Consider the following 19,535-nt stretch of genomic DNA (forward strand, 5'->3'; position numbering starts at 1 on the left):
CCCTTTTTGTATTTATATCCTGTATAGTATGTGTTCTTATAATCACCTGAAAAATTAGAAGGAGAAAGGTACAGCACAGGCAAAGCAGAAGAAATAACAAATGGAAAATGCTCAAATGTACAGGAAAGAACAGTAATAGTGAGATTTCATATGATGTTTTCTATTGTATGTCATAAACTGAAGTTAGTAATAACTATAAACTAACAATTATTTCCTTCACTAGATTGGAAATCAATGAATGGTGGTGCTATAAAGTCATTACGAGTAAGTTGTGATCCAGAGCAGGGCACAAAAAATAATCTGTCACTTAGGTCCTATGCATGTGTTATGTACCACAGGTAACATTAGTAAGAGGTTAGTCATGTCATACTCTCACATGATGTAATTAATACACAGTAAATGACTCCAAAATTTAACACCAGTCTGAGTATAGTAATCGTGGAATTGTTCCAGATCTCCAAGAATGCACGAGTGTATGGTGTTAATAGCCTGATTATGTAGCAGCAAGAGTTTAAATATAGATTTTGAGGCATCTAATTTGATTTCTCAAGAGGCAACTAATTTGACAGCAAGCATCTTATATTGGAAGCTTAGTTTGTGGAAGAGCTGTAGAGCCAGGCGGGTTTTATTTTAGGGAGTGTATGAGACCTGTTAGATGCTTCAAGTGTTTACATCTCATCTGCAGTACTTTAAGAGCATTCCTAGACATACTGATTCACCAGAACCTGAACTGTGTGCAGTTCTGGGTGCTACAGCGTAAGATTTAAAACTACTAGAGAGCATCCCAAGAAGGGCAACAAAAGTGGTGAAGGATCTAGAGGGCAAGATACATAAGGAGCAGCTGAAGCTCATGGTTTGTTCAGCCCAAAGGAAAAGATGCTGATCTCAAATGTTGTCCTGCAATAACATAGCATCATCACCAGCTTCAGAGCATGATGAGACTGTGTCATTGGCTGACTTTGTCTGTGAGAAAGCTGAAGAAATAATTTGCCTATCTAGTCCCATTCTTCCCTGTTTCACTTATATATGTTCTCTCTACAGTATTCTTTTATAACCTTGAAATTTGCAGTAATTTTCAGAAAGCCCTAACATATACTGCATGTTCTGTATGAAATTTGTCTAGCTTCTTCTAGTTACAATAGTTGCTTTTTCTGTTGCCAAGAAAATAGCATCATCAGCTACTTGGACTATACAAAATATTCCAGAATAAAATCAGCAACAGAAGTATACTGTTTTTGTTTTTTTTTTCTTCTTATGTCCTGCCTTGTGACAAGAATCCTTCACTCTAAGTTCATTGGTTAACAATAAACAAAGCTGCTTTCAACAATTGTTTTATTATAGCCTGTGCATAGCATAGTACAGTGATCATAACAGTATTAAAGAACTGGCTGGCTAGTATTCATTTGACTTGCAATATTTTCTAAATGGAGATGATGCACTTTTCTTGCTTCCATAGAGAACAAAGCTTCTGCAATTCCATAATAAGAGTATAAGTTATTTTGTTTTAATAGCGTCAGAAAAATGTTCACTGCAAGAGATGTGGGGTCATGGCAGAGATTTTGGAAGTGACTGAAGAGTTTACTGTGGATTGTGGTTTCCTTATATCTTTCATTTCTATTAACAGAAGTTTCTGTCATTGATCCTTCTGGGAAATTATATAAGGATGTTTGGCTGAATCTTAAACACTGATTCATCAAAAACACCTTTTAAAACATGAAAAAAAATAATTGTTCATCTTTTCCAAGGGAAATGCCTTGAGGCATTACGATAAGAACTTTACAGTCCTCAGCTACAGGAAATTAATTTTAGTCAACAAAATTGGGATTTTAAGTTCTGAGTAATCCCTTGTAGTTAACAGAAAGAAGATCTCCTACAGGATTCTTGACCACAAGTTAGACTCTTGATCAGGAATCTAGTTTTCTTCCACCCTTCTGAAGAGGTTTGTGGGAGAGATAAGAAAACCACCTTAGACACCCTTGGTGATATAGGAGAGATTTGCATTGGCGATCTCAGTGTTCTCAGTGTTCCTATGCTAGAGGCTGGTTGCCAGGTCTGGGGGATCTCCTTACTGGAGGAGAAGGACATGAACACAGGGTGAAGTATCAGTTTCTAGCCAATGTGTCTTTACGTTGTCTCCTTTAGCACTGCTTCAAAACAGATAGTGAGCTAGAATCACCTCCTACATCATATACCTGACTTGCAGGCCACTGAGATGACCACCTCTTTTTAGGGGTGGCTTGTCTTTTACTTTGCAGGTACTCCATGATGCATATCTTTTGTTTTTCAAGTTCTATAATCAACAAATATACAGAACAGTTAGGCTGATGGTATACCTAGAAAGGTTATCACAGTGGAAAGGGGTAATCAAAAATAAACAAAAATACTCACTCATATCCTGGGCTCACAGGAAAACTCCAAAAGGAGCAGTCTCCAGGAACAGATCCTCTGGCAGACAGCCCTTAAATGGGGTCTAGCAGATGTGGAGCCAGGCTCCTGCTCTTCCCGGTCACACAGCTGAATTGCTTTCACCTGTGCTCCATTGGCTGACTCAGTGCTTGCCTCAGGTGATCAATCAGAGGTTCAGATCGTGATTCAGTAGTACCCATACACAAGTATATTGCATGTGATTTTTCTGACATGTGTGGGTAAGATCTTCTTGCTCACGCTCATGCCAGGCAAATTGTATGATGCTAAGTTCTGATTAATTCTTTGTTCCATTTGTGGTTTCAGCTATGGATGATAACATCTATATTTGGAAAGCACTGACAGTACCTTTATGCTTGCAGAACTGTCTCAGGAGCAGGCCCAGGTACCCCAGGAACTCTGATCTCCCCACTGCTGTCTCACAGACTGACAACATGGAACTCATTCGGTCGTGTGTGATGTTTTTGTGACACTGGTGGTGCTTTGGTATTTGAAGTTGTGAGTTCACCTTTACCCATACTTGGCACTGTTTTTTCCGAGTTCACAGTTTTAGATCTACCCAAGACTGAAGTTTGGAGAAGTAAACAATAGCCTTCAAAGGTAACGTGAGTACTGACTGTGATTTACTTTAGGTAATCCTTCAGGTGGGCAGTGACCTGCATCTTTGTGCTGAGAGTGTCTGTTAAGGAGTCCTGTAACTTGCTGTCCTTTATTGCGCTGCACTGCTGTACCATTTATTTAATAATGTACTTATATAATGTACTTATAAGTACATTAATAATGTACTTAAATATCTGAATCTTGAAATTTGTTGCCTGATTCTGTAGCATTCATCCTTCTCATCCAGTGAAACTATCCGCTCTCCTCAAGTGAGAAAGACATAAAATTACTTTTTGTTTTTCCTTCATCTGAGACTTCAGTTTCTACAAAAATCTGAAGGCTACTTCTGAGGGTAACAGCTGTGCTATTTTGTTTTCTGTTATCAGTGTTTCTTTTTTATTAATGTTTATGTTATTTCTCAGTTAACGTGGCAGCCTAACATTTAGGTAGAAGAGAATCTGATTTTACTTAGAAGGCATTTTATTTATTTGAGGCTATTCTAGATGTCTTGTTTAAGGGATGTATCACAACTTAACTGATGACCTCATCCTCCTTCTGTGCAATTACACTTCTACGTAACAAAGAGATGGCCATATTTATCTAAGGGAAATGGAATTACATAAGAGAGAATTAAGCTTGTCAAAATAGTATATAAATGATGTATAGTATATAGCATATAAATACTTTTGCCTGGTAAGTAGAGAGATTTCCAATGTGTTCTGAAAATTTGGTCCTTGGACCGAGGCAAAAAATGATCACCTCAAGGTAAAATACAAGTCTCTAGTCCTTTTAAAAAATAGTAGTTACGTATAAATGGGTGATCATGTTAGAACTCCTTGCTTTGATTAATCTTATGAATTAAATTTATCAGCTGCAAAATTTGCTGCATCAGGATTTTCACAATGATCCCCCCTCGAAGAGATGGCATCTAATGTGCTAAAGTGAAGGCTGATATCAAAAGAGTTTGAAGCTCCATTTAAAGTGCTAATCAGAGGTATGTCTGCCATCAACAACTGCTCTTACAGTACGTCTGGCTTGGCTTGTGGTAATGCTGCATAATGATTTATAGCGAGAGCTTTATAAAACCTCTCTCGTACAGAAAAGACTTCAAGGGAGCGGGTGAGGCTTCTTTACTTAGTTCCTTTCAGTGGTTCAGCACTCTGCAGAGGCCTTCTAAAATGCCATGGATATTAACATATACACAAGCACAGCTGGGATGCAATTTTTCTCCTGGCATCTTTCTCTTCGTGGCACCTTTCATTCAGATATAAACAGGTACCAGGAAAATACTAACAAGTATATTTTTGAAGAAATAAAGTCTTGAACTAAGGTCTTCAAGAGTGCCAGCATTTTCATTCTTCAATTCTGAGTACATGTGAGGCTGATTAGGAACTCTAAATACAGAAAGGTGCATGCTAAATGCAGTAGATCTTTAGTATAACTGTTTAGATACTCTCTTTATTAAAGCAGCATTGTTTCTGTCCAAATTGAAATGCTTTAAAAAAATATGCAGAGTTGATCTGTTTGAAGAAAAGTTAATAAAGCATTAAAAAAAACAACATATACACAAAAACCATCAATAACTGCACAACAAATTTTATTTCGCACATCCAGGAAGGAATGTTTGGAACACTTAAAAATTAATAAAATGTGAATTGCTGTACTTAATCTAAAGAAGATTGAACTCTGAATGAAACTTTGTTGCAACTGCAGCAAAATAGAATTTAAGTTGAAATTGGAAAAAACTGACAACTTGAAATGTCCTTAGAAATAGAAAATCCAATTCCAGGACAGGTCTAATTATGGTTTCCTATGACTAAATTATGGTTTCCTATGACTAAATAATTTTGATTATTTTTAAGAGAGAGAAAAGTCAACTCACAAATGCAAGTGTTGTATTAAAAATCTTAGATTAATTATTTTTTAGCAAAGCACAAAATTCTCCATTACCTGAAGTATACCTGAAGTATAGATTGCTCTTCTTTTGCTGACATCTGAGAACTTTTTAGTTCCAGTTGACCTCTGTATGTTTTAAATGTGGTATTACCTTTGGAACAAAGAAATCATGTCAGACAAGCTGTTAGGATGTCTGGACACATCTCCGTACATCACCACAACATGTTATGCCATAGGTCCCACTGGAAGCTGGAAAGTGATAGAAAGCTGGGAAATTCTATTATTAGAAAGAACACCTACGTAAATGGAAGAAATGCTGGTGGATGCAGATGTCATTAATTTAAAGGAAGCTGAGCCCATTCATTAGCTCTTTCTTCTGTGTGGGAAACTACCACATAAAATAAAGAAGACTAGTCATGCACTGCAAGTAGTTGCTATGTAATAAGCATTGACTGCACTGTTCTTTGAATGTAACAACTATCTGGTGGCTGATTTTCTTTTTTTTTCTCCAAGGTTTTTGATCTGTTTCCTGTAGAAGCAGATTCCTTGTGCCACATTCATGCGTTTCCCATCACTTTGTAGGCTGAAGAAGAAATCCAGTCTGCCAAATTAATTAGCTAGAATTCTCCTACGTAGGCGACTTTGTAGGAGTGTGTAGACCTTAGAGGACTGTTTGTCACCAAATGAACGTGTCTGTGCTAGTTCAGAATCCCCTTCAAGCTATGTCTGAAATATTTTTCTGTTCAAATGAGTTATTCCTTCTCGTGGGTGTAATGAAGAATCTTGTCCTACATCTTCATTTGTATATACTAGGTTCATGACAGAGCAACTTAGTCATATGAAAGAATGCAGATATCACCTCCCTTCTATACTGTGTAAACCAGTGTGAGTACTGGAGCTGTGCAACTAACAGACAAGTAGAACCAGGTCTGTGAGGTCTACCAAAACAAGCAGGTTGTGAAGTCTGCATAGTCAAGTTAAAAATCTAATCTGTCTGTATGGATACTTAATCATGGACATACAAGTTCACATTCAAGTTAACCTTAATTACACCTCTCAGCTCTTCCACCTAAATGAACAATACTTTGATGAATGTTGCTTTGTTTTTTTAATAATTATCCTCCCATTATACAGCAACTGAATATTCCTATTCTACTTATTGGCTTTTGTGCATAGAAGAGGTACACTGAAAACTAAATATATCCAATATTAATTAAAATATGTATCTAAGAAGGACAGCAAGACAATTCTTCTTTACAGCTTGATGATAAGATTTGTCTATGCATGAAAAAAACTCAGCCAGTCAACGTCTTCTACTTCAATTTCAGATTTATGTTTACATCTGTGAAAATGAGTAACGATTGCCTCCTGCATTTTACAAGCTGATATGTGCAAAAAAAAAAAAAAAAAAAAAAAAAAAAAGAGCTTTGGTGAAACTGAGTTTTAAAAATACTCCGAAAATGGGAAGAAATGATGCAAAGGGCAAAAGGAAACGGAATATAAAACAGGGACAAAATGTTTAAAGGGAGAGAGAAATAAACCAACAAAATACAAATCTGGACACAAAAGTGAATCCTGAAAATGATGTACAGTGTATTACATTATAATTACCTGTTTGTTATCTCTCTCGCCCCATTAATCTCCTGCATATATATCACATATGATTTGTGCTCTTTATGCTTTTCTTCCTTCATAATGAATGTCTTATCTCAATGAACAAACTTACCGTGCTTCCCTTGCAGGCCACCAGGCTGATGTATCTGTGCTTCATCTTCACAGAGCGTTGCCATCAGTCCAGCTGCATTGATGTGGGTGGCTCTCTGGAAGTGTGCACACTAGCTAGCGTGCTTACTGGCACCGTGCTGTGCTGAGGCCGTGGTGCTGCCTGCAGTTCCAGCACCTCTCTGCTCTGTGTAAACATGTACACTGTCTTTAATCATCTCAGCTGGTGGCTCTGATGCACAACCGCAAAACTCAAAGGTCTTTTGCTCTCAGCTGTCTGCAGTAGCTGTGGAAAGGCTTCAGCAGAGTTCCACTTTGAGTTCAGCAAAAGTCCACCAAACCTGAGATGTTGCAAGTTTGGTGTGCTGAATTCAATGAATCAGAATTATCCTAAATTCTTCTGCTTGGAGGTAGAGCTGTCACCAGTTTACTTCATCTGTAGTACGCTCTTATACATACTGCTCTTATACATACTGCTGTTTATTCCTTGACCAAAGCAGCTTACCCATTCTTTCCATCCAGGGACACGGGCAGAGACAGTCTGGCAAAGTGAGCTGAAATCGTTTGAGGCACAGCCCCTCCAGCTGTCTGTTCTGTCCCTTTTTTATCAGCTTCCCCTCCCACAGCTGGCTTGGCAGGATGGAACACCTGCACATGTCTCAGCACAAAGTCTGCTGTCTTTGCACAAACAGTCTTTCATCAGCACTTTAAAGAAAATTGATGGACTTTGCATCTGAGGTGTGCACACAGCTCCAGCCTGCTGCTTTTCTGTGGAGATGCTTTTCCCTGGCAAACAAGTGGTAGCAAATTGTGGAGGGCTTACAAATTTAAGAAAGGAATAGTGCCTTAAATCGTCACTCATTTCTGTCATGGATATGTTTCTCTAGCCTGAATCTCCAAAGATCTTTATACTTTTTTTTTTTTTTCTTCTCATAGTATTGCAGAAATTGATACTTAGCTTCATTTAAATAGCTATAACAGAAGGCTGTCACAAACATTCTCAAATGAAAAACTATGTGGTATGTAGGCACCAAAGAATGCAAATAAATATTTTGCAAAACTGTCTGTAATTATGCAAAGTGAGTTTTATGCAAGGAGTGGCACCACTTAAATGGCAACATAACATATGCACACATTCAGAAAATACCATTTTTTCAGACAGGCTCTTGCCACCATCCTAGAGTAGCTGGAAACTTGTCTTCAGTTACAAGTTAATCTATCCTACTTTAAGTCTTTAATGTTGGGAGTGGGCCATTTTTCTGTAGTAACCTATTCTTGTTATTTGTTGAAACTGTCAAGTGGAATTACAGGAAAAAGTAGAATTTGTGCCTGTATGAATGCTGTATGCAGCAACATGACAGCAGTTCTGCTACAACTTTCCTCATGAAAAGATAAGAGATCTGAAGTGAGGTGGCTCAGATGTTACCTAAGCTGGTTTATAGCTGGAGTTTGTTAATTTCTCGCTTTAAACTTAGACCTAGGCAAGTAAGTTTTGTACTAGCAATAGTTCTGGTTTTTATGGTTCTCTCCCTGATGAATAGAATTGGGCCAGTGGCACTCAGCAGCAACAATTTGCTGCAGACACAGAGGGAACGAGGCTGCTCCAGCCATGGCAGCAAGTATCTGCTGTCTGCTTGTCTGCCACGACATCTTCTTCACACAGACTCCCTGGGGAACTGGGCTGAAATTACAGCACTGTGGTTGAGAATGCAACTGCCTTTTTAGAAGGGAGGAGTTTCAGCTCTATAGGTTGCAAACACAAAGCTCCCTCAACTATTGGGGCGATGAGCCCAATTCTAACTGCCCGCATTTTTAAAGTTCCAGAAAGCACATGAGAGTAGTATCTGTTGTGATGAGGCTGCTGCAGTAATAGCTGTGTCAGAACCAGAAGGTGTTGCAACTTCCTAAGAAGTAATAATAGATAAGTTGATAAAATCTACTTCCTTAGTTTGTCTTTTCCTGCTTTGTCATAAGGATGTCTGTCTGGCAGGGCTAGAAAAGGGAAGACACATTTTGAAAGATTTGCAATTGTAAGCAGCTGGAGTACTAATTTTCTTCGGGGCCAGATTATTACCCTGCAGTCTGTGTTGTGCAATGAAGCACGCTCAATGACAAGCTATGGGTTCAGGCTTCACTAGAGAGCAAGAGAGTGGTAATTTTTGCACTGGTTCGTAGTAATTCTCCTGGTTACCTGTGAAAGTCTTAGGGATGTGCCTATCAGTAGAGCCATATCATCCATTAATTTAGGTGTAGATCTCCCCAAAAAGAATGGGTGGCTTTAAGGAAAAAGTTCAAATGGATGAAAAAAAAAAAAAAAAAAAACACTGATTCTGATAAAACAGATGCCTTCATCCATCACCTTTCTAGATGAATCCTCAAATCCATGACTGCTTACAATAAAGTTGACTTTACAGTCCCTACAATCTGGTCTTCAAATATCCAAAGTTTTCCTTCCCACCATATTCCCCTAATGAAGACCCAACCATTTATTACTTGAATCAATAGGTACACCATTTGAATCTTGGAAGTTTATGCTGAGACATTTCAGTTGTGTATTACACCAATTAATGTATCTTTTCTGTGGAGGCCAAAATGTCCTAGAAGAGAAAAAAAGGGCTTACATTCTGTTTTACCATGTAAAACAAGCAAAATAACAACAACAAATCCCCTGACCATGTAAGATATGTTGACCTGAACTCATCACCTTATTGCATACGGAAATTTGGTGGGAATGGGAATTTTGTGTCTCTTGTCCTGTTTGTCTTGCTCTTTCATTGCGTGCATGGAATTCATGTTCTTAGTCAGCACCACAACTTTCCAACACCACATGAAAGTGTCTGCTTGGGAAGGCTCATAGAACAGGGGAAGAACTGTGATGTCATAGTTAAGGCCACTCAGTCTGGGGCACACAGAATGCCTGCCCACTGTCCTCTACTGCAGGGACTTTTCCCACAGTCCCTCCTTGACATTGTGGGGTCCTCCTACAGCATACATACTGCTGCCCCTTTGTACTATTTAGCCATGCCATCTCTCAGCCTTGGCTAATAAAAATAAACAGAACCCTCAGAACTGATTGCTCTACCTCTGTTTTCTAGATGCAGCGCTAAGATAAATATATGAGACTTCACCTACCTGTAATGCTGGCCTGTACATTTAGAAAGTTTTTGTATTTTTCCCTGCCTTCATGCTTAGATAATTAACCCATATCCTGTTCATGTGATGGATGACTTCATTGTCTTCATTTTGTCTGTTCTTACATTAGATCATTAGATACATTTTTTTGCCTGTGGTTTTTTTGTTTTTGTTTTTGTTTTTGTTTTTTGCTTTGTTGATTCTCTAGAACATAATATTGAACATACACATGTATAGCATGTTTGAGCAGTGCTACAGTGTCCTGGGTGCTGTAATACCCACCCTCTTCTCTACAAACTTTGAGATTCATGCCACCAAGGCTGGCCCCCGGAATGGTTTTCCTTGGAAACGTGTAACAAATGTGTAATAATATAGCAAGTTGAATACATTTTTAGCAGGTTTTATATTAAATATTCTTCCAAATGCTGTGCAAAGGATCGTCAGTGAAAGCCCCCACTGAGAAGCAAGTGCCACTTGAGATCATGTGTCATGCAGTATGACTAACACAATTTATGACCCCATCTCATCTCATCAGGCTCCAGTTTTTCAAATGTGTCACCCTTTCAGTGTTATGTTTCACCCCAGCTGTTCGTGTTTTAACATTTAAAGCCTTTGCGTCTGCTGTCTGATGCAGTAGTAGGGTTTCATTTCTGTTACCAGACATGATGAGGAAGAGTTGTAGTCCACTGTTCACAAGATAAGCTTAAAGTGTTTAATGTATTATATGATTGATTTTAGTTGGTCTGTTCATTTCAAGTGAGACTAAAAATCTCATTAGAATATATAATATTCTCTGGACAGCCTGGTCTAGTGGTTGGTGACCCTGCACATAGCAGGGGGGTTGAAACTAGATGATCATTATGGTCTTTTTCAACTTAGGCCACTCTATGATTCTGTGATATAAAGTGACAGATTTTTTGGAGCCAGCTTACTCTTAGTGACCAATATTGTCCTTCATGTGAATGCAAAGAAAAAATAATTGAATATTTGTTTAAAGGCTGTCATCTGTCATACAGTTATGTCTGGAGTGCCCGATGGCATCAGCAGCAGTTCTGTCTCTAAGGAGGCTTTTAAAGGGCAGTTTTATATTGACTAAAAACTTTATTTTTCTTTCTTTTTGGTAGGTAACTTTCCCAGTTTAGATTATTAAAATCTTCACTATTTAATCAGCAAAATGGACAAAAAGTACCCAGATAAAACAAGTCATAACACAGAATAACAGAATTGTAGGTGTTGGAAGGGACCTCTGGAGATCATCTTTGCCCAACTCACTGCTAAAGCAGTTCCCTACAGTATGTTGCACAGCAAAGTGTCCAGGCAGGTTTTAAACATCTCCAGAAAAGGAGACTCCACAACCTCTCTGGACAGGTTGTTCCAGTGCTCTGTCACCTGCACAGTAGTGAAGTTCTTCCTTATGTTCAGATGGAACTTTCAGTGTTCCAGTTTGTGCCCACTGTCCCTGGTTCTGTCACTAGGCACCACCATTGCCAGAGCCTGGCCCAATCCACTCAACACACGCCCACCTGCACTTTAGATATTTATAAATGTTGATAAGATACAAAAAAACAGAGATATGAAAATGATCTGTAACAGTCAGCACTGTTCTATAAAAGTTAACTGAACCAAGCTTGTTGGTTAAAACCATGAGAAGAAAAGGAAACAGATATTTGGCATTTTCTCAGATGGCCACTGCCTTACAAAGCTGCTGTTGGAGCAGTCACTAAGTGCATTTAGATACCACGTACCATTGAAATAACATAAAGAATATATTATTTCCTGCTAGAACAAAACAAAACAAAAACAATTTGAAAAAAATGTAATGACTGCATCTAGACTAAATAGTGAGTAGTTCTGAGAAGTTCTGTGTGATGCAGAGAACCATTAATTTTAAAAAAGCTTTTAAGCTGAGGGCATGGGAATCTTATGCTACAAAAATCCTTTAAGGCCCTAGAATGTTATACATTCTAAAAGCCTATTTTATCTCTCTCTCTCTCTTTTTTTTTTTTTAATTCCATGGAAAAATAACTGAGGTCATTTATGAGAACTGTCCCAATTGTTATCAATGTTTCTGGTGGCTGAACATTCTGCTCTACCACAACAAACCTTTTGCACCATCACCATATTCTCTATAAAGCTATCTGTCGACAGTTGGGTTGACTGAAAATATGGAGAAAAAAAAAAAAAAGCAAAATATTCAAGCATCCCTCCTAAATTTTAACAATAAGGCCTTCTAAGTGCTGGTGAAGGTCAGTTTCTGAGATGTTGTGCTTCCAACCCAGCCAGGGCAGAATGCAGCTTTCCTAAATGGGAAGACATTGTTCCCCAGTTCACCTTTCCTGAGGACGCTGATAGGTGTACTTTAGGCATGCTAGCAGGAATGAATCAGCATGACACACAGCAGCCTTGGGCACTTATTTGAAAGATACAGATCACAAAGGAACTGGTAGTGATATTTGGTTTTTTTTTGTTTGTTTTTTTTTTTTTTTTAATTTCATAGTGTTTCAAGTCTTCTCTGAAGAGGTGGAAAGATGTGGGTGCTGCGTCCTCCTACATCATCAATGGTTTGGAGCCCTGCTTGCAGAAGAGCGGCCAGATACGGGGGCTGTAGACTGTGCTGCAATAAGGAAGTGGTGTGGTTGGAGGTGGTTATGAATCATTAAGTATGAGTTGTGAAACATGAATTTGGACATAGAACAGCTTCCCACCTGTCCAAAAGTAGATTCACAGTCTGTCGTAGGGTAGGATATTAGGCTTGTGCCTCTTTCAGCATTTTTGCAAGTCAGCGTTTGTGCTATGCTGTAGATCCCAACTTGCAGTATCTAAATTTCTTCAATATCGAGGGCAGGGAGCTTAGGCAACTACCTGAAGAGTTTTGGTTACTCTAAGAACCGAATACTTGAAGACAGGTTTTCATCTACGCATGTCAATAAAATACTGCACTTCCATGCTCTGGATCCTCTCATCTCTCTACCATTAAGTAGTAGTTTATGGGTGACAAGACAAACTGGCATCAAAAAAATGACAGGAGCAAAAAATGTGAATATTCTACTGGTCTCACCAGCCTTGCCTTCTGGCTCTAGCTGTCAGTTAAAGAATCCTGATGGAGAGCAATCTTGTTTGTCCACATAGGCCATCAAACATAAAGTCATCGGCTAATGAAGCAATTATCTTTCATTATTTAATAAGGAACAGTGTGTGTATGTACATGACTGTGTGCATGGGAAACTTGTCCAGGAGGTACAAGAGAGTGTCATTATGTTCAATGAGTATTTGCTTGAATAGAAAGCAAGGAAATAAGTGAGAAGGTAAGAATGTGACATTTTATTTGGTTGAAAGATTTGTGTTTTTTTTTCAAAACAAACAAACAAACAAACAAAAAAATCCCCCAAAACCCTAAAAAAACCCCAACAAAGTACAAATAAATAATAATAAATGATAACTTTCTGCATAACTCGTTTAATTATTTTATAATCCAATATAGTTTGTTTAGATGTTGACTATTTGAATGTTACACTCACATGATGCTAAAAATTATCGTTTGAGCAGATATGCTTTCAAACTAAACACTGGAAAGAATTATTAGCTGAAGTTTCAAAAAGTTTTTTTTTTTTAATTATCTTATTATTGGTTTAGTACTATTTATATTATTTATTCATTATTTATTGTTATTGAATTTAGAATTCAATTGAGATAATAATCTGCTGTGAAATATCTTCCATTAAATAAGTTGCCTTTTCAAAGAAAGAAGCCTTTTAGGGAGAGGTTCTGAAACTTTCTATTGCTTGATAAATAATGAGTAGTGCCTGGTGGAAAGACTAGTTTTCATTGTTGAGCTCTAAATTACCTTTAGCCACATTGGAAAAAACATTATTGCTTCTAAGGGAGGCCGTGTGAAATATATGATCAATGCACAGGAGTGGTCAAGAAAGTAAATAAAATGTGAAGATGGCTAAGGTTAAATGTAAAGCACTCAAAGCAGCTTTTCAGGCTCTCTGAGAATCCAGAGGTGGATTCTGTGGAATTCAGCTACAACTGTTTTATTGTTTTTTTTGTTGTTGTTTTTGTTTTTGTTTTTTTGTTGATGTTGTTGTTTGCTTATTTTGAATATAGTATTTGACTTTTAGGAGGTACATGAATAGACAGCTGCTGTCTAGAAGCAACTGGAAGGTGATGGACCTTCACATTTAAAATACACTCATCATGGAATATGAGGCTCTATTTTGTACAGTAACAAAGCTTACATTCATGTCATTTTAGTTTTACTTTTTGTTTTCAAAGGGCTTTTGTGTGGTGATTGCCCTCTTCTCTGAGTTACAGCTTCAGTTATCTTTCGGTTTGATTCCCACAAAGAGTAACCAACAGGAGATTTTGCAGACACAGAAGCAACATTTGAACACTCACCAGTGATTGAGTGATTGTTAAGATTTTGGTTTAAAAGGTGTTGTGTTTAACAAGCTTCTGGAGTGGTGTTGCTTTTGTTTCATGTGTCAGAACTGTTTACTGTAAAGATAAAAGATCTAAGTGAAAATGTTCCAAAATGGGCTTTGTAAATGCAGATCTATAGAAACTTTTCTCTAGGGTGCTATGTGTTCATAGCATTTAATGCTGTGCGTTCATAGCATTTAATGTTTCATAGCAGTGCTTTCTCGTGGCTGATATTTCAGGTCACACATTCGGGAAAAGAAAACCAAGAAGTTCTGACTTGTACTTCCTGAGGAAGTAACCAGTGTAGCTACAGTATAACTAAAGTCCTAAATAAATGATGTGCTTAAAGACAAAAACAAACCAATTGGGAAAACAAACAAACAAACAAAACAAAAAAACAACAACAACAAAAAAAAGGGAAATAATGAGCTATTTCTTGTAGTACATGATCTTTTTATACAACAAAATGTGCAAAAGCGTTTGTCGATGGCTGGAGTCTTCTTCTCTTTTCATAAAAATGGGAAGACCATGAGAATCATGAGCAGGAGCACACTGTGTGTGGGCAGTGGGCAGTCTGCAGGCAGGCACAGTCACCGCCTGGTTCAAGAAGTGGGTGAAGCAAAGTTCAGCATGTGCTATCACTGAGCCTGTGTCACCCTCTCTTTCGGGCTGGCACAGCTGTTCAGCTGCCAGCCAGTGAACCATTTTGGGGAAGTGATCTAGCAGAAAAACAACCGGTGTGAGGTGGTGAAGCTGCAGCTGTCCTTCAGGTGGATCTGCTCTCTAGGGAGTTAGTGGCCAGGGTGAGCAAACAGGACAGCCTTCCTGAAGGCACCAAGCCGCTGGAAGTGAGGGCTGCACCCAGACACTGTGTCACACACAGTTGCCAAATGCTATCCTACCCTGTGTCACCATTAAAAGGTGAGGAGAAACTAAGTGGAGATAGGACAGTAATATTTAGCTACAGGCTGTGCTATTTAAGACATTAAAGGTACAGTAAGGTACATTGCCCAACTTGTAGCCAGCTCTATAAGGAACAAGGAAGGGATAAAAAAAAAGGAAATAAATTTCAGCTCTAGAGATTCATAAGCAAACATAATCACACAGCCTTCATTTTGCTGTGGACCAAAAGCTCCCTTTTCTATGCACTGTCATCAATACGACTAGCAGTAAAACACTTCCAGTTCTGGATATGTGACAGCTAAATGATTGCTGCAGACTAGCGGGAGGAGAGTGGAATGTTAAGGCTGTAGGTTCCTTGTTAAGGTGGCATGTCTCAGAAACAGTTCCTCTCGGGTACTGTTGTGCGGGAGGATAGATGAAAATACATAATTTTAAAAAGCAACAACTTGTATGGTTGTTTTCATGCAGTACCTGCAGGACTGACAGCTTGTGGACCTAGAGTTACTGTGCTGAATTCTCTGTTGCACACACAAAATGAATCTCAGTTTCAGTCAACAGGATCTGGAAGCAGAAAAGGAATGAAGGATCCCTAGAAATCAAGCAGCCTTCTTGTTCAGTATCTTCTGAAACACTTCCTTACATATACTAAGGAATACTATTATTGAATCAAGAGCTCTTTCTTAATGTGGCCTTGACAAAATTATCAGTTTTCCAACAAAATACAAATTCTAATGCTAAATGTACCTCACATAGAACTTATGCCACAATTGGAACACGAAATTCCATTCCACCAGTATTCCTGGGCTATGGCCCAGTTGTGTTTCAGTTGTAGATCTCTGCCTCAGAGATCTACACACATACACATTTACACATGTGAACACACATTCATCAGACTTTTTTTTTCTTTTCCTTTTTTCTTTGCTTAAACGATCACTCAAAAGTGATCAATTTTTTTGCTTTGTTTTTCTGTGGGTTTTGTTGTTGTTGTTGTTGTTGTTTTTTGCATTTTGTTTTTTCTTTTTGGGGAGGGTAGAAGAGGGGTGAGGCAAGAAGGGAGAATAGGGAAGGAATTTAATGGAAGATGATACTTTGTCGTCCTATCCTGATTTGAGGTAAATTGAGTAAAAAATAAAAATTCTTTTCAACACCTTTTTGGATCCATTGTGTCTACCAAGGAAACAGACTTGAACAAATTACTGCAAAACAAATTCTATTATTGTTTTTAGTGCTCCACTGAAGCAAATACTTTCAAAAAGTATGAACAATACCTTTAATGGAAGTTATCTGATTATGAATAGTGCAGCATATATAAAAACAAACAACAACAACAACAAAAACAATAAACAAGCTGCGTAGGAGCATCTGTAAATAATACAAGAAAATCTGTATTTTGGAAAGGGACAGGAACTGGCCCAGCACTTCGGCCCAACAGTGCAACAGGAAACTTTTCTTAAGACAAACCAAAGTCCTGCTGTTAGCAATCTTACACAAAGACACTGGTATTAGAAGAGATAATTTCTGCTTATTCCCAGAAAAGTAATTTGTAAGCCGTTTTTGATCTCATTATATCATCTTCATTGTTTCTTGCCTTTTGCGCAATAAACTCTTAGGGAGCATTAATTTTAAAAATTGCTTTGTATTTTGCAGTATAAAAAGCAGAAACATTAAAACTGATACAATCTATGAGCACTAAGCCTTAGCAAAGGAACTATTGATCGAATTGCAACACCTCCTGTTCAGAAACTGCAGTGAATTAAGGCAATATTTAGAGGTTGTCATGAGCTGTGCAAAAACTGGTGCTTTTCTTAAGGACCAAGAGCTTGCAGAGATGTCATTGCCTGATAACCTCATCTTACATGGGGGAAGAAATTGAATTAGTGGGTTGTAAATGCTCTGTGCAGTGGACAAGCAGCGCACAACTCATTTCAGTGCATTGGGCTCGCAGCTGCAGAGCTTTTGGAACATAGGTGAGCTGCTCTCCCAAGCTTTTCTTGCAGATCAGACTTCACCAATGTGGGGTACTCAACTAGGACACATTCACCATTCCTCAGACTGTGCCAGACCCACAGGCCTGCCCCTGCAGTACCAGGGGCTGGCAGGGGGAAGCAGCTGTGTCTATAGCCAGCTGGGCCTGCAGCCCACAGAGTGAGGAGGGCAGTAGGTACAGATACTCCCTGCACTTCCTATGACTAGCTGCAAGGATGCTCACTTCTTTACACAAAGGGTTGTTAAGCACTGGGATAGGCTCCCCAGGAAGGTGGTTGAGTCACCATTCTTGGATGTGTTCTGAGAGTGGTGAGGTGCTGGAACAGGCTGCCCAGAGAGGTTGTGGATGCCCTGTCCCTAGAGGTGTTCGAGGCCAGATTGGATGGGGCCCTGGGCAGCCTGGTCTAGTATTAAATGGGGAGGTTGGTGGCCCTGCATGTGGCAGGGGGGGTTGGAGATTCATGATCCTTGAGGTCCCTTCCAACCCTGGCCATTCTGTGATTCTATGATTCTGTGATTAAAAACCACAGAATCTGTGTTTGGATGTGGTGCTCAGGGACATGATTTAGCGGAGGGTTGTTTGGGTAGTATGGTTAGGTCGTGATTGGACTTGATGATTTTTAAGGTCTTTTCCAACTTGAGTGATTCTATGATTCTTGTCATTTTCTTGACTCCACAGACTGGTCTCATATAAATAATTTTTTTTTTCTTTTTTTTTTTCCCCCTAATGCTGTTTATCTGAGGTGCCATAATTTGCAGATCTGAACACACACACACATCATCATCATAAGCATCTCCCATTTGTTCCCATTTACCCCTCGTACTGACTACGGCCACCTCGCAGCCCTGCCGGTCAAACGCTACGAGGGAGGCGAGGTGCATCCTCAGGCCCCGTGTCAGGACACCTCCTCCCCAGAAGCCGCCGGTAGCAGGTGGGTGCCGCTGCCGCCAGGCCCCGCACGGAGCCCGTTCTCCCGCGGGCATTCGCCGGGCTGCGGCAGTTCCCATCTCCCTCAGCGCCGAAACGGGGAAAGCGCAACCCCCGCGCGGAGACACCGCCGAACCCGGCCGGGCAACGGGGCCACTCCCCCGCCTCAGGCCGGGCCGTCCCGCGGGGCTGTGCGCGGACTCCGCCGCCAAGATGGAGGCAAACGCTGCCAGCGGTGCCGCCCGCTAGGCAGCCGCGGAGCGGCCGGCCCGTGCAGGGGCAGCGGGGATCCGACGAGGCAGGTGCGCGGGGCGGCGCTGCCGCCGGGAGCCGCGGCGGAAGAGCTGAAGGCGGGGCCGTGCTCCGGGCACACTGGGCGGCGGCGGCCGCACTGGGAGTGACGGCGGGGCCTGAGCGGATCGGCGCTGCCCCATGGCGGCCGCCCGCCTCGGCGGCCCGCCCGCCTGGCGGTGACTCGGGCTCCCCCTCCCGCCCCTCCTCCTCCTCCTCCTCCTCCTCCTCCTCCTCCTCGTCCGCCGCCGCCGCCTCCTCCTCTCTCCCGCTCCTCTCGCCCAGCCCGGGCCCGGCCCAGCCGCCACCGTCGCCCGCCCGCCGATCCCGGGGCGCAGCCGGGAGCCGCGCGGGGCCATGACGGTGGAGCAGAACGTGCTGCAGCCCGGCGGCGCCGCCAAGGTGAGAGCGTTGCCCGGCCCCGCAGTGCCGGGCCCGGCCCGGAGCGCGCCGCGAGCCCCTGCCCCCGGCCGAGCCCGGGCCTAAGCGGGGCCGCTCCGCTCCCTGCGGGGCCACGGCCGTCCGCGCCGCCGCCTTCCCCGCTCGGGGAAGCGCGGTCCCGCCGGCAGCCGGGCTTGCGTCCGGCCCGCGGACGCCCCGGGGTACGGCACCACGCGCCGCGGTGTCTGGCCGCAGCGTCGGCTGCAGGGAGAGCCCTGAGCCGGCCGGCCGCTGCCCCGGGCTGGGTGTGCGGCCCTGTTGCGCTCGTGGCTGCGGGCGGAGGGGGAAAGGCGCGGTGCCGATGTTGCGGGAGGGCCTGCCCGCCGCTCCGGGAGGGTGGAGGATGCTCGTGTGCGCGGCATGCTGAGGCCGAGCAGTGTGTGCGAAAGGTGACAGCTATTTTGGGGCCGTGACACATACATGGCCGTGACGCTCTCTCGCTGAAGTAGAAAAGTGGTGTGTTTAGGGGCTGCGTTAATGCACGTTATGAAATGGGGCTGAGTGAATGGCAGCGTTACACATTTTTTAATGTGGACCTGGAGTTGCTGAAAAATCTCTTCAGAAATGGACACCCTCTGTAGCTCTTTGCTTGTGGCAAATGGGACTGGCGAGGGGAAGATGATCCTGGAATCTAACCACGGGGCTCTCTATTCCCCCCTGAAGGTAACTGTTGCTTGCTCATGTGCCTGCCCTGCTTACAGGACAGACCTGCCTCCTCTCCCTTGCTATATTTTTTTTTCCTATGGCATGTGATGCTTTTGTGGGATCATGAAGGTAGGTTTGCATT

General features: G+C 41.4%; 1 protein-coding gene across 2 annotated transcripts in view; it reads left to right on the top strand.

Moving 5' to 3' along the window:
• The first annotated feature begins 18,181 nt into the window (after positions 1-18,181).
• Positions 18,182-19,535, top strand: part of USP25 (ubiquitin specific peptidase 25) — a 91,644-nt gene continuing 90,290 nt past the window's right edge. The window contains exon 1 of one of the 2 annotated variants that reach the window (XM_085241292.1): positions 18,182-18,709. In XM_085241292.1, the coding sequence (XP_085097418.1) occupies positions 18,665-18,709 (45 nt within the window). In that variant the 5' untranslated portion in view covers positions 18,182-18,664. The remainder of the gene's footprint in view (positions 18,710-19,535) is intronic. The other variant, XM_085241298.1, reaches the window with a different exon arrangement.

The sequence above is a fragment of the Meleagris gallopavo genome, chromosome 1 (assembly GCF_905368555.1).
Source record: "Meleagris gallopavo chromosome 1, MGAL_WU_HG_1.1, whole genome shotgun sequence".
Taxonomy (NCBI): domain Eukaryota; kingdom Metazoa; phylum Chordata; class Aves; order Galliformes; family Phasianidae; genus Meleagris; species Meleagris gallopavo.